This window comes from Choloepus didactylus, chromosome 21, assembly GCF_015220235.1.
Source record: "Choloepus didactylus isolate mChoDid1 chromosome 21, mChoDid1.pri, whole genome shotgun sequence".
In the NCBI taxonomy this organism is placed as follows: domain Eukaryota; kingdom Metazoa; phylum Chordata; class Mammalia; order Pilosa; family Megalonychidae; genus Choloepus; species Choloepus didactylus.
The window spans coordinates 10605418-10621378 of record NC_051327.1 but is presented as its reverse complement, the minus strand read 5'-3'; the positions used below and the strand labels follow the sequence as shown (position 1 = coordinate 10621378).

The 15961-nt window shown below is 39.0% G+C and overlaps 1 protein-coding gene across 2 annotated transcripts in view; it reads right to left on the bottom strand.

Annotated features, from left to right (window-relative positions):
• Window positions 1-11370: 11370 nt before the first annotated feature.
• Window positions 11371-15961, bottom strand: part of LOC119517733 (CGRP receptor component) — a 123747-nt gene continuing 119156 nt past the window's right edge. For both annotated transcript variants that reach the window (XM_037814701.1, XM_037814700.1), the window contains one exon: window positions 11371-13516. In XM_037814701.1, coding sequence (XP_037670629.1) covers window positions 13370-13516 — 147 coding nt within the window. In that variant the 3' untranslated portion in view covers window positions 11371-13369. The remainder of the gene's footprint in view (window positions 13517-15961) is intronic.

Here is a 15961-nt window from a genome sequence, read left to right as displayed (position 1 = left end):
TTCAGCCTCCAGCTCCACAAAGCACCCCTCCTCACATACAAACTCCTCCAGGCAAGTTCTACCCATTCCCACACCGGGGCAGTTTCATTTGAACCTCCAAATATGGAGCTGTAGTTGGTAGGCCAGAGCTCACAGACACCTTGCAACAATCTGAGTTCTAAGTCTCACAGATGACAACTTGTGAGAAGAAAGGAATCTGGACTTCATCAATGAAATCTCAGACCTCAACTATTCAAGGTCTTCAGTGAGAACACATCCTGATCTCTGACACAATAAACATTCTGCAAGCAAAGAGCTGTTCCTGGCCAATGAAGAAGCAATATCTGCCTCAAGGACTTGGGGGTCTGATATCCTTTCAGGAGACTAAACTCCTTGGAAGAAGCAACTGGTCATGCTGGGGTCCCTAGGAAGTAAATCTCCTAATAGAATCTCAAAGCCCCAACCAGTGACCCAATCCTCATTCCTGTCTCAATGCTTTATTTCATTTTTTAATTGACATAATTCATATATCATAAAAATCACCCTTATAAAGTGTAAAATTAATGGTTTTTAGTATATTTACAATGTTGTGCAACTGTCACCACTATATAATTCCAGAATATTTTCATCACCCCAAAAAGAAACCCTAAACCCATTAGAAGCCATTCCCTACCCCCTACTCCCATCCTGGTCCACTAATCTAGTTTCTACCATATGTCCCGCCATTCCCTACCCCCTACTCCCATCCTGGTCCACTAATCTAGTTTCTACCATATGTCCCTATAGATTTAGTTTGAACATTTCATATAAATGGAATCATACAATATATGGCCTTTTGTGTCTGGCATCTTTCACCTAGAATAATGTTTTCCAGGTCATTGATCTTGTATTGGGTATCAGTACTTCATTCTTGTTCTATGGCTGACTAACATTCCACTGTATGGATATACCATATTTTAATTATCCATTCATCAGCTGATGGACATTTGGGTCTTCATCTTTTTTGCATATAATTTTTCAAAATTACTCTCCTAAGACATGCCCAATGGCCTGTTTCTTACTTTTCTTCCACTACCCTTCATCAGGGTGCTAGGCTCGGGGGGGGGGGGGGGGAATTCAAAAGTGTAAAACAGGTTCCCTATCTCAAGACCTTACTTAAATATTTATTAAGTACCTATCACATGCAAGAGAGATACTAGGTCCTAGGGATTTAAAGTGAATAAGGCAGATGCAGTTTGTTTTTGTTAGCTCCTGGAACTCAAGGAAATCTCTGTCATATCACTAGCAGAATACAAACTTAAGGAACAAACAGCTTAGGGACTAAATATAGCATTAACAGCTTAAAATATTAAAATGCAAAGTATGCAACAAAAGATTACAAGACAAACAATGACAGCCCATCCAAAGGAACAAGATAAAAGTCCAGAATTCATCAACAAAGAGGACCAGACTTCAGACATACTGTACGAAAACTTTTAAAAAAAGATCCTCAGTGTGCTCAAGGAGATAAAGGAAAACAAGGATAAAGAACTAAAGGATATGAGAAAAACAATAAAAGGACAATATGAGACTCTTAGTACAGAGGTAGAAATTTTAAAAAGGAACCAAATAGAATTACTGGAGTTGAACGACATAATAACTGAAATGAAAAATTCCCTAGATAGTTTCAACAGCCAATTGGAAATGGCAGAAGAATCAGTATTCTCGAAGACAACTGAAATGATTCAGGCTGAGGAACAAAAAGAAAAATATAATTTTAAAACAGCAGAGACTAAGAGAACTGTGGGACATCATCAAGAATAACAATATATGCATTATGAGAGTCCCAGAAGAAGAAAGAGAAAGGGGCAGAAGGAATATTCAAAGAAATAATGCAAAGAAATCCTACAATTCATTGACAAAAAGACAAACGACCCAATTAAAAAGTGGGCAGAACCTCTCTCTAAGCCACCTCAGCAGGTGGACTTGCTGTCCTCCTTCCTATGTGGGACATGACTCCCAGGGGTGTAAATGTCCCTGGCAACATGGGACATGACTCCCAGGGATGAGCCTGGACCTGGCATTGCAGGCTTGAGAAAGTCTTCTTAACCAAAAGAGGGAAAAGAAATGAAACAAAATCAAGTTTCAGTGGCTGGGAGATTTCAACTGGGGCCGAGAGGTCATTCTGGAGGTTATTCTTATGCATTATATAGATATCCCTTTTTAGTCTTTCTGTGTTAGAATAGCTAGAAGGAAATACCTGAAACTGATGAACTGCAATCAAGTAGCCTTGATTCTCAAAAATGACTGCATAACTATATAGCTTATATACTGTAACTGTGATTGTGAAAACCTTGTGGCTCACACTCCCTTTATCCACTATATGGACAGATGAGTAGAAAAATGGGGACAAAAAGTAAATGAATACTAGGAGGGGATGGGGTGTATGGGATGTTTTGGGTGTTCTTTTTTACTTTTATTTTTATTCTTATTTATTTATTTTTTTGGAGTAATATGTTCAAGGGCTGATTGTGGTGATGAATGCACAACTATATGATGATACTGTGAACAACTGATTGCACACTGTGGATAACTGTATGGTATTTGAATATATCTCAGTAAGATTGGAGGGGAAAAAAGAGAAAAGAATTTAAAAATTTAAAAATTAAAAAAATAAAAAAGTGGGCAAAAGACTTGAATACATTTTTCCATAGAAAATATACAAATGTCCAAAAAGCACCTGAAAAGCTGCTCAACATCATTAGCACTAGGGAAATTGCATATCAAAGACATAATAAGATACCCACTTCACACCTACTAGAATGCTTATTATTTTAAAAAACATAAGTGCTAGCGAGGATATGGAGATATAAGAACACTTGTGCCTTATTAGTGGGAATGTAAAATGATGCCATCACTGTGGCAATCACCTTCGTGGTTCCTCAGAAGGTTCAATAATAGATTGCTATACGACCTGGAAGGCCCACTTCTAGGTATATACCCAAAAGAACTGAAAGCAGGAACTAGAACAGATATTTGCACAGGGATGTTTACAATGGCATTATTCACAATTGCCAAAAAATAGAAGCAACCCAAGTGTCCATCAACTGAAGAATGGATGAACATATTGTGGTTCATTCCTTTTTAAGGCTAAATAATATTCTATTGCCTTAAAAAGGAATGAACTTGATACATGCGACAACATGGATGAAGCTTCAAGACATAATGTTGAATGAAATATGTCAGACACAAAAGGACAAATACTGTATGATCAAGCTGATATGAAATAATTAAAACAAGGAAATTCATGGAGTCAGAAACTAGAATACTGGTTACCAGGGGCCTGAGGAGGTGTAGGGAATGGGGAGTTAATGTGTAATTGATTTAGAATTTCTATTTGGGGCAATGGAAAAGTTTTGGTAAGGGATGGTGGTGATGGTAGTCCAACATTATGAATGTAATTAACAGCATTAAATTATATATTTAAGTGTGGCAAATGTGGCAAAAGGGGAACTTTTACATTGTCTATTTGGTACCATAATAGAAAAAAAAAAAACCCACTAAGATTGTACAACACAAACAGTGAAGTCTAACATAAACTATGGACTATAGTTAATAGTACAAATATAATATTTTCTCATCAGTTGTAATAAATGCACCACACTAATACAAATTGTCAATAATAGGGCAGTCTATGGGAACTCTGTATTTTCTGCATGACTTTTCCTTAAACCTACACCGTTTCTAATAAAAAAATAAATTGTATTAACAAGAGTCTCCTGAAGGTAACAGATCAAAAAATTTACAATCAAATGAATAATATGAAATAATTACTCACTGTCATCTGCTATGAAGGATGTAGTCTTTGTGCTGGGATGGAAAAGCCTCTTGGAGAAGATAACATTTAGGCAGAGCCCAGAAAGATGAGATATAGCCAGCCTTCTGAAAAGTGAGGGGTAGAATATTCCAAAGGCTCTGAAATAGCAAAGAGGTTGGCACGTTCCAGGGACTCAAGGCCACTGTGACTGTGTTGTGTGAAATGAGGGTATAAAGGTGGGCTGGGGCCAGATGATACTTTGCCTTCAAAAGCATGAAAAAGAATTTTAGATTTTATCCCTAATGCAATGGGAAGACATTGGAGGGATGACTTAAGATCACTCTAGCTAGCTATGTGGGAAAAGAATGGGAGACTGGGAAGATGGCAGCAGGGAGGGTGGCATAATTTTTGGATCTCCCTGAATCCCCTCATAAAAATAGTACAAATAGATAGTAAAGCCAAACGCCATGGACATGAGTTACAGGAAAAATAGGTGACAAGGTGTCTCTACAAATGTTAAAATACAAGAGGCAGAGGGAAAAACACTCTTTTAAATCCTGGTGTATGAACCTCTGTGTGGCAGAAAGTAGAGGGACGCTAAGAGGCATCTGACATAGAAGCCTAAGTAGCCTACAACTATCCACTGGAGGGTCAATCTGAGAATGGTAGATGAAAACGAGGAGAGGTTTTGTCTGATGCTAAAATGGATGAGGGCAAGGGATTTTTATGAAGGGGGTGGAGCAGTCTCGGTCCCTGTGAACTCTCCCAACTGCCCGGCATGGTCTCCCTTCTAGCGCAGGGCCTCACGCTTGGAAGAAACCACTGGGAGGGAAGAAAAAATTGAACAGAACACGGACAGTAGAGACAAAGAAAGAAAAGTTCTAAATCAGAGGTTTTAAAGGAGAGATGGTAAATATTTGGGGCTTGCAGGCTTTAGGGTCTCAGTTCTAACTCCTCAGTTCTGCTGACAAAGCCTGAGAGCAGCCGTAAACAATATGAAAACAAATAGGTGTAGTTATGTTCCAATAAACCTTTATTTGTTTAAAACAACAACAACAAAAAAAGTAGCCCCTGAAGATTCCTCTTCTAAATAAAAGTGGGAGAGGGGAATGGAATCAGCAAGTCACCAAATCTTTCACTATTACACGAAAACAACAAAAGAGAAACTTCCAATGATGTCAGCAAAACTATCCAGAAAATACATGATTCCTTCTAAAAGTTCCAGAAAACTAATTTCATATAAAATTTAACAACAGAAAATTATTGAGGTCAAATTCCATACAGTTTTGATAAGAAAAAAGAAAATAAAGAACAGAATAACATCCCTACAGATAATGAAAGCATATCAGAAAGACATAACACAAACAGTTGAAAACTGTTACTAATTTCAACACCAGTTAAAAAACCCTAAGTGCCACAAGACATGAAAAACCAACATTAAATGAAATTAGAAAAACTCAGAAGTGAAAAAATGATTAGAAAGAAAAGGAAAAGAAAGAAGACTTAACTAGAAAAAACACAAGAGCAAATAAACACAACAGATAATGTGTCAAAAAGAAATAGAGGGTGAAAAAGAACAAAAGAACTAATGGAAAAGAACTGACAGAATACAGCAAAAGGATTTTTAATCAAAGTGACAAATGTGGAAGACAGGCAAAGAAGAGCCAAAACACAGACAGCAGAAATTTCTAATGTGGAAACCCAGGCAAGGGAACAGAATAAATATAAAAATCAAGAAACTATAAAATATATAAAATTTAAAATTCAAGGCAACAATCCTGAAAACAAGGTGAAAAAAGATTTGAAAGTACCTATATCCATGCACTTTAGCATTCTTTTAGAAAACTTGAAACTGTAAATGCTTTCTGTCTCTTTCAGACCTATTAAATCTTGTTTAAAAAATAAACCTCTTGCCAATTTTGCATCCCAGGAATGCCTTCCTTGGAGGTCTCAGAGTCACCTCTATAAAACGAGACCACCAAGGAGGATGGTGTCCTATCTCCTTGTCTCTGGGGGAGTTCAAGCCTAGGTGCTTGGCTCCATGATGTAAATTCCTGTTTGTCATAAAGATAGGAGAAGTTTTATTTATTTTTCCTTTTGATAAAGACAGTTAACATGTATATAATGGGTTGTATCTGCCCGGCGATAAAAAAGGGGGGGGATTTCTTCCTCTCTTTGCAATCTCCTTAGTGGCTTGCATCTGATGTGTACTACAGTCTAATTTAATGCTTATTCAATAACAAAATTGTTTTCTTTCTTTCCTGTTTTTAATGGAGAGGAATTTCTGGGTTGGCAGATTTTCTTAAAATTATATTTCCTCAACATGGGTAAACAAATAGCAGATGAGGGGAAGCATCTTGTTATAAAAAATATTCCATCTCATAAATGAAAAATAATAGTTACAATACTACATTCTGCAATCCACAATGAATTAACAAATATGAGCACTAATCACCAATGGGAGGTTAATATCACACGCGGACCTGCTTTGAAAGGTCACAATAGCAACCACAGTCTTTCTGAAGGGAACAGGCTTGAATCTGACCAAGCCTCTGAATCCAGGTGCCAAATTGTAGGAAAAACATAAGAAAGATGAACAATTTGAGTTGCCCCAAGAGTATAACATCAGCAAATTCAGACTGTGGGAAACTCCACAGGTCAACTCTTCATCAGATAAATTATAAAGAAAAGAAAGGGATAGAGGGCTATCCCATAGATAAAAAAAAAGAGACTAAAAGGACATGTTAGAAAACAACAAAAATACAAGATAGAACTATAGTGATAAGGGATGCATACTTGGATAATAAAACTAAAGAACCCCAAATAAGCAGTTTCCATAGAAGTCAGGATCCTGGATCCTTTAGGCAGGAAGGAGGAGACTGTTTGGAATAGGGCAAAAGGAGGGTTTCTGGTGTGCATGGCAAAATTCTATTTCTTGACCTAGGTGACAACTACAAGGGTATTCTTCGAATTCATTATGGTACACACTTGTTTGCATGTTCTTTGTGTTCTTTTTTTAATCTGTATTTTACAATAAACAAGGCTGAGATTATTTCAACCCCAAGAGCTCTGATCATTACTTTCCCAGAAAAACCTGGAAACAGAACTGAAGCAACTTGCTAATGAACTAGAGGGACAGGGGCTGGAATCCAGAGTGATGCCTGATTTATATAATAGGGCAAGCTGAGACCAGAAGTAACACCAGGAGCCCATGCATAGCTGAAAGCTAATAATCAAGGAACTTGTTCAGTTTATACAAGGCCAGGTGATTGCCAGATTATGAATGGCCTAGAATGCTTTTTATTTATATTTTTATTCTTAATGCCAGAGGAAGCCTTTCAGTTTTTGAGCCAGGATAAGAGGAATGAAAAAGTATTTTAGGGATATTAAGTACAGGAGGGTATATAATGGATTAGGGAGGAAATAGGGGAGGCATTAATTAATGTGTCATATCCTGGAAGCCACATGCAAGTTGGGATTTGACTTTGCAGCCCAAGTATATAGCACTGAACATGGCACACGCTACTTTAAACTGTAGTGGCTGTCACTAAACAAGGAATCCTCAATGCAGCCTCACACTGTGTGGCAATAAGGTGCCCAAGACTAAACATGGTCCATGAGATTGCTTCACCATGCTATTGGATACACTCCCAGCCAGGATGGGTCATGCCAGTTCCTGGGGCATCCATGGAGAGTCCAGATATCCTACAGAAAATAGGGCACACTGAGAACTTCATGAGGTGTGTAGGAACCCCTATCTTCCGACTCTGGAACTATCTAAACCAAGTGTCAGCAAATTATAGCCTGTCACCTGTTTTTGCATATAAAATTTTATTGGAATATAACACTGATCAGTTTACGTATTGTCTGCAGCTACTTTTGAAATACAATAGCACAGTTAAGTCGTTGTGACAGTGATCTTCGGACCCATAAAAATGAAAATATTTATAATCAGGCACTTTAAAGAAAAAACTTGCCAGTCCCTGATTGTTTTTAAACAATCCTGTGAGGGCTGGAGGGCAAGAGGAGGCTGCTCAATATTGTGATATTTAATAAGGGCCCAAGATGACACATGACTCAGTAGTGCCCAGGACCTGCCTGATGATGCTCAGTCACCTTCTTTTCAGGGACAGAATGCTTAGGGGAAAATTTCAAAGATTTTAACAAGTGATGTTAGAACAACTGGATATCCACATGCAAAAGAATCAAGCTGGACCCCCTACCTCCCTCACACCATATACAAAAATGAACTCAAAATAGATCAAAGAATTAAATGTAAGCTAAAACTATAAAACTCTTATCAGAAAACATAGGAGTAAACTTTCATGATATTGGATTAGGTAACAGGTTTCTTAGATATGACACCACAAAACACAGCAATCAAAGAAAAATAAATATACTGGGCCTGATCAAAATTTTAAAAACTTATGTACTTCAAAGGACAGTATCAAGAAAGTAAAAGACAACCCACAACTGGAAGAGAGTAACTGCAAATCATATATCAGATAAGGGTCTAGTATCCAGAATAAGGAACTGCCACAATTCAATAACAAAAAGACAACATAATTTAAAAATGGGCAAATGAGCTTAACAGATAGTTCTAATGAGCTAATAATAAGCATATGAAAAGATGCTCAACATTATTAGCCAGCAGGGGAATGCAAATCAAAAGCAAAATGAGATACCATTTCATACCCACTAGGATGGCTGTAATAATAAAAAACAAAAAAACAAAAATCTGACAATACTAAGTGTTGGTGAGGATGTAGAGAAATCGGACCCTCATATGTTGCTGGTAGGAATGTGAAATGGTGCAGCCGCCATGGAAAGGTTTGGCAGTTCCTCAAAAAGCTAAACATAGTTACCATATGACCCAGCAATTGCATTCCTAGGTATGAACCCAGAGAAGTGAAAATACACATCACACAAAAACTTGTACATGAATGTTCATAGCAGCATTATTCATAACAGCCAAGAAACGGAAATAACCCAAGTATCTACCAACAGATGAATGGATAAACAAAATGTGGTATACTCATAAAATGGAATGTTATTCAGTCATGAAAAGGAAAGAAGTTCTGCTACATTCTACAACATGGATAAACCTTGAAAAATCATACTAAGTGAAATAAACAGACACAAAATGGCACAAAGTCCAGAATAGGTAAATTCACAGACAGAAAGTATAAAGTGGATCAGTGGCTGCCAGGAGCCAGCAGGAGAGAGGAATGGGGAGTGACTGCTAGTGAGTAGTTTCTTTCAGAGGTGATGAAAATGTCCTGGTATTAGGTAGTGATAATTGTACAACCTTGTAAATATACTCAAAACCACTAAATTGCACATCTTGAAAGGTGAATTTTATCATGTGAATTGTATCTCAATTAAGAAAGAAAAACTTAGTATGATCTTTAAGTAGCTTTGCCCTTTCTCTCCCCTTTGTTCACTATGTAATTAAATGAAGTTGATGATTCTTTTCAGGGCATGTTATCTGCTTCATAGTTTAGAGTGTTGTATAATAAAGAACTTAGCTGGCCTTTGTCACCTATTCCTGAACTAGCCTGTATATCCTTGGAATTCTCCAAGATAGGGGTGTCTTTTGTTACTCATGGTGTGCCCCCAGTTTATGCTAACGCCTTGAGTTTAGGATAGAGATGATTCAGGGTGGGGGGCTGACCATGCTAGAAGGATCAACTCTGTGAGTAGGGTTGGGGCTTTGAGTCTTCATTTCATTTCCCCTTCTCCTGAGAGGGGAGGAGGGGATGGAGACTAAATTCAACCACATGGGCATTGATTCAACCAATCATACCTACATAGTGAAATGCTATTAAAAACTCTGGACACATGAAGCTTAGGAGAGTGTCTACGACTGGCGTCCACACCAATGTGCTGGAAGGTGACTCGTTCTGACTCCATACTGAAAGGTGCAACCCTCCCTGACTTCACCCTATGCATCTCTTATTTGTATCCTTTTCTCTATAACAAAACTATAATCAGGAAAAATCTAGCGCTTCCCTGAGTTCTGTCATTCTAGTAGATTATTGAACCTGAGGGGGCAGTGGTACTCTCAAACTTGCAGTCAGTTGGTCACAAGTTTGGGTGGCCCAGGAACCCTCAAGCTTGCTTCAGTAAAGGCAGTCTTATCAGGATTGCCCATAATCTGTGGAGTCTAGCCTAACAAGACTAACTAGCAAAGAACTAGATCTGTATTGTAGTTGGTATATGAAGTTTTTGCAATGAGGAATGCTCCATCTATACCAGTGGTGTCAAACTGATTTCAAGGGAGAAAATGATTTAGTAAAGACTAGAAAGAGGCATTAATTTACTCACCTCTCACTAGGTTATAAACCCTTGAGAGCTGGCATGGTTAAACTGAATGGTCGATTAGGGAAATGGTACCCATTATTTCGTGAACAAGAACTTTGAATAGACCGAAGGCCCTCTGACAGTCATGCTGGAACTTCTCAGCAAAGGAGGCAAGGAAAAGGTCTGGGTAAATACCTAACTGAGGGGTGGAGGTTGGGGAGGGGGAGTCAACTTAATTTGTCAAGAGCTTAGTGTTTCTTGACAAATAATTTAAAAATTTCTCCTTGTTAAAACCAGAGCTTCTGCCATTAAAAAGAAAAGAAAAGAAATGAAAAGAGAAGAAAAAACTCCAAACACAAGTCTATTCTTTACCCTGGCTTGTGAACTGAGAGCTTACAATTGTCTGAAATAACAAAGGAAGGCTGGTGGACCTAAAAATACAATACCCAGCTACAGTCAGCAGGTTAGATGCTGGAATTAGTTCTCAAAAGCTCTACAGAGCTTGCCCCAGCTGCCCTCAGGGCTGCCTTCCCTAGAAAGTAAGAGTCTGAAGTGACTGGCCTGGCCTCAGCCTCCATGTTTGGGATATAATTTAACTGTCCGTTAAAAATTCAGCAATCTGCAAAGGAGAGGCTAGGCCTCCCTATAATTGTGCCTAAGAGCCTCCTCCCGAATGCCTCTTTGTTGCTCAGATGTGGCCCTCTCTCTCTAGCTAAGCCAACTTGAAAGGTGTAATCACTGCCCTCCCCACTACATGGGATCAGACACCCAGGGGAGTGAATCTCCCTGGCAACATGGAATATGACTCCCGGGGAGGAATGTAGACCCGGCAGGCATCGTGGGATGGAGAACATCTTCTTGACCAAAAGGGGGATGTGAAAGGAAATGAAATAAGCTTCAGTGGCAGAGAGATTCCAGAAGGAGCCGAGAGGTCACTCTGGTGGGCACTCTTATGCACAATTTAGACAATCCTTTTTAGGTTCTAAAGAATTGGGGTAGCTGGTGGTAGATACCTGAAACTATCAAACTACAACCCAGAACCCATGAATCTCGAAGACAATTGTATAAAAATGTAGCTTATGAGTGGTGACAATGGGATTGGGAAAGCCAGAAGGACCACACTCCCCTTTGTCTAGTTTATGGATGGATGAGTAGAAAAATAGCGGAAGGAAACAAACAAACAAACAAACAAAGGTATCCAGTGTTCTTTTTTACTTTAATTGCTCTTTTTCACTTTAATTATTATTCTTGTTATTTTTGTGTGGGTGCTAATGAAGGTGTCAGGGATTGATTTAGGTGATGAATGTACAACTATGTAATGGTACTGTGAACAATTGAATGTACGATTTGTTTTGTATGACTGCATGGTATGTGAATGTATCTCAATAAAATGAAGATTTAAAAAAAAAATTCAGCAATCACTTAGAGGCCAAGGACAATATGCAAAAGTACACAACTGTTTTTTTTTAAAGAATGAAACATTCACATGGTCAAAAATTGAAGCAGTATAGGAGTATATAAAATCAAAAGCAAAAGGCTTCCCAGACTTGTGGTATGATCTCCTGATGTGATATGATCCTGGTTAGGTTTCTTTGGTAAATTCTGAGTGTTTATTTATGAAATGCTTATTATTAACAGGACACACTATTACACAGAATATACCTTTCTTACAATGGTTAAGTCTCCTAGAGCCTGCCTAACTCAACCAGAAACTGAGGCTAAATTCAGGTCTCAAATACAGAAACTTAAAATTTTCTTGAAATCCAATACAGAATTTAGATCTAAACAGATTCAACCTTTTTAAAAGATCATACATTTCAGCCTGTAATTAAATTTCACTTTATTTCTCTCTATTCATGGCAAAATAAACTCTTCAAAGACTTAACTTCTCAAGCTGGAAACTATTATTAACTAGATTACGTCCTAAATACATTCAGAGAAAGCACCTAACACACCTTAGGTTAAAATGAGACAACACTGACAAAGGCACATGTATGCCTTGACAGATAAACCACTAAGTCAAATTTCAATCTTTGAGAGTTAAAAGTAACACCCCCCCCCCCATTAATTTCCATGTTTCCTGTGAGCAAATTTCGGTCCATTCTTAGATGATGAGGTTAGCACTGAAAATGTATAACCTTACAACAAAATGACTACTAATTTGGAAAACTGATGTCTATGTCCATTTTCTTCCCCCAAAAAGGAAAAGAATGAACATGGGAAATCAGATTTTTTAAAAGTATTTCCAGGACCTAAGGCAACCAAATGCCTCGAGCTACCAAACTTTCCAAAGTCTGAATATTAACCTGTTAATTATCATAAAATTTTAAATTTAAAGACTGAAGCAACCTTGCAATAGCCAGCAAATTCAAATTATTACTCAAACTCAGTTCTAACATATTCTGCCCATGAAAAGGGTTACATAATTTCACCCTCTGTTTAATGTCCAAACGATCTGCTCTGTGTAAAAATGAATTTCACCTGGCGGCAACAGGTCCCTGCTCAGAGCTCCTACTTCAGGACAACAAATTAAGGGTTGTCAGAAGGCATCCATCATTGCACCAAGTAAATATGTTGACACTGTCTTTCAATCTGAAGTGTTTCTTTTCAACCATAATGAGTTGGGGCCCTAACACCTAAGACTAAGTAGTGGGCCAGTAAACAAGGACTGTGCCAGCAGAGGAAAGGAGCCTTCAGACGTGAAGGGCTGGCCAGGCTCGTTCTATTCTTATCTGCACTGCTCTCTAGGATGAAATTCCTCTGAGTTGAGCCAAGTACAACGGCTCATTTTAACCCAGAGCAGCTATTTGCTGCTCTGGGAGATCTTAGCCATCTAATCAGATTCTCACAATCCAGCTCTGCTCCCAACAACGCTCTAAGCCCCTGCTTAGGAAGCTGCTACAGAAAGCAGATGAAACTAATTAAGACAACAGGAAAGGAAATAGGAGCATTTTACCAGCTGCGGACACAGACCTCCCCACAGCTCAGGCAAAGGCCACAGGGAAAATATTTTTACCACAGAAAGCTCTAGTCATTATCATCCTTGACTTTGCCCTCCCCTCTTTAGCTCTCTGCCCTGGCTTAGCCTGTCTTTATCATTTCTCCTCCTGGAGACACAAGTCTTCCTTTTAAGCTTATTTCTGAGAAAAGCTTATTTTTGTGATTTACCCAACTAACCATGAAATCAGGCCTGTTGGAATAGAGGGTAAATCCAAATAAACAATTCTCTGAAGGTCCTGGAAATGGCTGCTGTGCCTTTCAGCTCTGTGAGACACCTGGTCAGCTGTGCTTCTATGCTGGGTCCTCTTCATCCATTGCCACGTCGTCGGTAGTTTTCTTCTGTTCAGCCTCTGGCCCCGCAGGCAGAATGCTTGTGACTGTGTGGAGGAGAGCCTCGATCTGCTCCTCCGTGAGCCGCTCCTCACTCTCTTCTACCATCTGCACAAGAAAAGAAAACCCTCCAGAGGTTACAAAACCCTCCACCTTCGCCCCACCATGCTGTTCACAGTCTCAGTCCAGCCCCTGGTGTCCCCACTGCTCTCCATCTGGCCCCACAGGAGGGTGAGGCCAGCTCAAATCCTGCAGTGAGCTGATGCAACTGCTCAAAATGGGTCAGTGAAAAAAGTGAGTTGCAGGATAGCTAGCATGCATAGTATAATCCCTTTTTTTTCCAAAGAAAAGAAGACCCAACAGTCTTATAAACATATACAGAAACACATGTGAATATGTTGTATATACAAAAACAGCAACTTTATACACTTTTGATTATCACAAACATGTCTGTAATTTATAGAATAAAATGGTACTTTATACACTTTTGTATTTCAAAATGTTCACTTCTGTAATTTAATTAACTCATCTGAAAAATGCCCACTATGTGCCAAATGGTTTAAATGTTCTTCCTGATTCTCACTACCACCACCACTAGCAAAGGCCCTTCAGGGAGGGCCTCCCACGTGCCTGGTGCTGGACTTGGCACTTGATATTCATTATTTCTTTTAACGCTCACAACCAACCCTGGCAAGGAGCAAAACTGGAATCCCAAGCCAGGCCTGCCCAACTCTAAAGCCGGCAAACTAAAACACATCACATGGCCTTGACCATTTTCTGGGAATATGGAACAGGAGTCTGTTAGGTGAGGCTGGGAAACATTCCACACTGCTCCATCAAAGGTTCACTTACAGCCTGGTTTCTGATATAGTCTAATGACACAGATACCTGTAACCATGAACCAGGTTTCTTGGCCTCCTCACTAATTCTCAATAGACTAATGAATACAAATATAATGTAGTCACCCACCTTTTGTAAAGCAGTATGCAGGCAATACAATCACTTAACCATGTTCACTTAGTGGCATTAATCATCTCTCAGAGACATTCTCAGGTAAAGGTACCACGGATCCTATTCTATGGTATTTCACACATCAATCTGACAGCTGAGACCAAAAGGAGTTCCAGAAAGAAATCCTGACAGATTTAAGTAAAGCAAAGAAAAGATGGCAGGCTGGACTTACAATCCTGGAGAGGACCTCAGTGTGACAATAGCACAGAGGTTAGAGAACTCATGTGACATGCCCAAGGATCATACCACAACTCCTGGCACAACACTGGTCCCCACATTCGCCCCAGTCCAAAAATGATTCCACAACTAGAGAATAATCCTGAGTGTTCTAGGATGGGGATGATCCTTAGTGAAACAATGGTGTCTGCTTCCCATCATGCAGTGAAATAAAATAACCATTTTTTTAAGATTCAGTGGTTCAGTACAATATGACTTCTCTACTGAACAAGAGATGATCCTCAAAAATCCATTTTTAAAATCAAACATGCAGAATTAGGGTCTGTAAAAGGCAGTAATCTAACAGGAACCATCCACAAAGAATGAAGGAGAAGGGAGGAGGTTATTTAGTCCAGAGAAAAGATGATCTTCATTGTAGAAAAGTGTCTCTACCTCTGTGAATAATCAGAAGACTGCTGCTGATGAACTGCTGCCTGCCTGAGGGACAGCAGGTGAAGGGGCTTTGGTGCCAGTCACCTCCAGGAATTTTGCAGTGCTCCCAGTGTGTGATGCACCTTCCTGGAATCACTGCTATTAGAGCTTTTCAAGAAACCTGAGTAATTTACAGATGAGTAAGTAGAGGCTCAGTGCTGTAAGGAAAATCTGATCTGGGTCTCATAGCAAGTAGGTACAAGGTCTTTGACTTAAAATCTTATGCTCCGTTTAGAACACCATGGCTGCCGGTAGAAGGTTTCTATCATTTCCTCTCTCAAAAATACTGTATGGCAGACTAGAGTCCACTGGTTTGAAACAGTTTGGTTATATGACCTCTAAGGGGCCTTCCTTTTTATAAAAAACAGACAGCACTTCAAAAGGACACCTTCTTGCATCCCGATCTTGGCTTGGCAGTTGCAACACTGAACAGGTGTCAGCTGGGTGTGATCTTGGCAACAGAACTGATAAGCCTCCCCGTTTTGCCAAATTCTCCAATAGTCAAAGCTTTTATGGCACTCAACCCTCAGGGCTAATTATAGCCAGAACCCATTTTTTTTCTTTCTTTTTTTTTTTTTTCAACCTAAGATTTCCAGTTCCAAGAAAGCTTATGCTGTATTAAGCTAAATGAAATATACACAAAAAAGAAACTTTCAGAAACCAAAATCTTACTAATCCCTCTTGGATCACTAGGGTAAACGATAACTACATTATTCCTCCCTTCTTCATACCCAACAAAGAAACATAGCCCAAGTGAAGAAGTCAAGTCCAAAGCAAAGTCCCAACTCTCTCAGATACCAAAGGTTTCAAGCTGCTAAGAATATAAGGGCAAACGAAACAAACAAAGTAGCCCGGGTATACGCAGATGGCTCAACATAAATGATAATTTTTAAA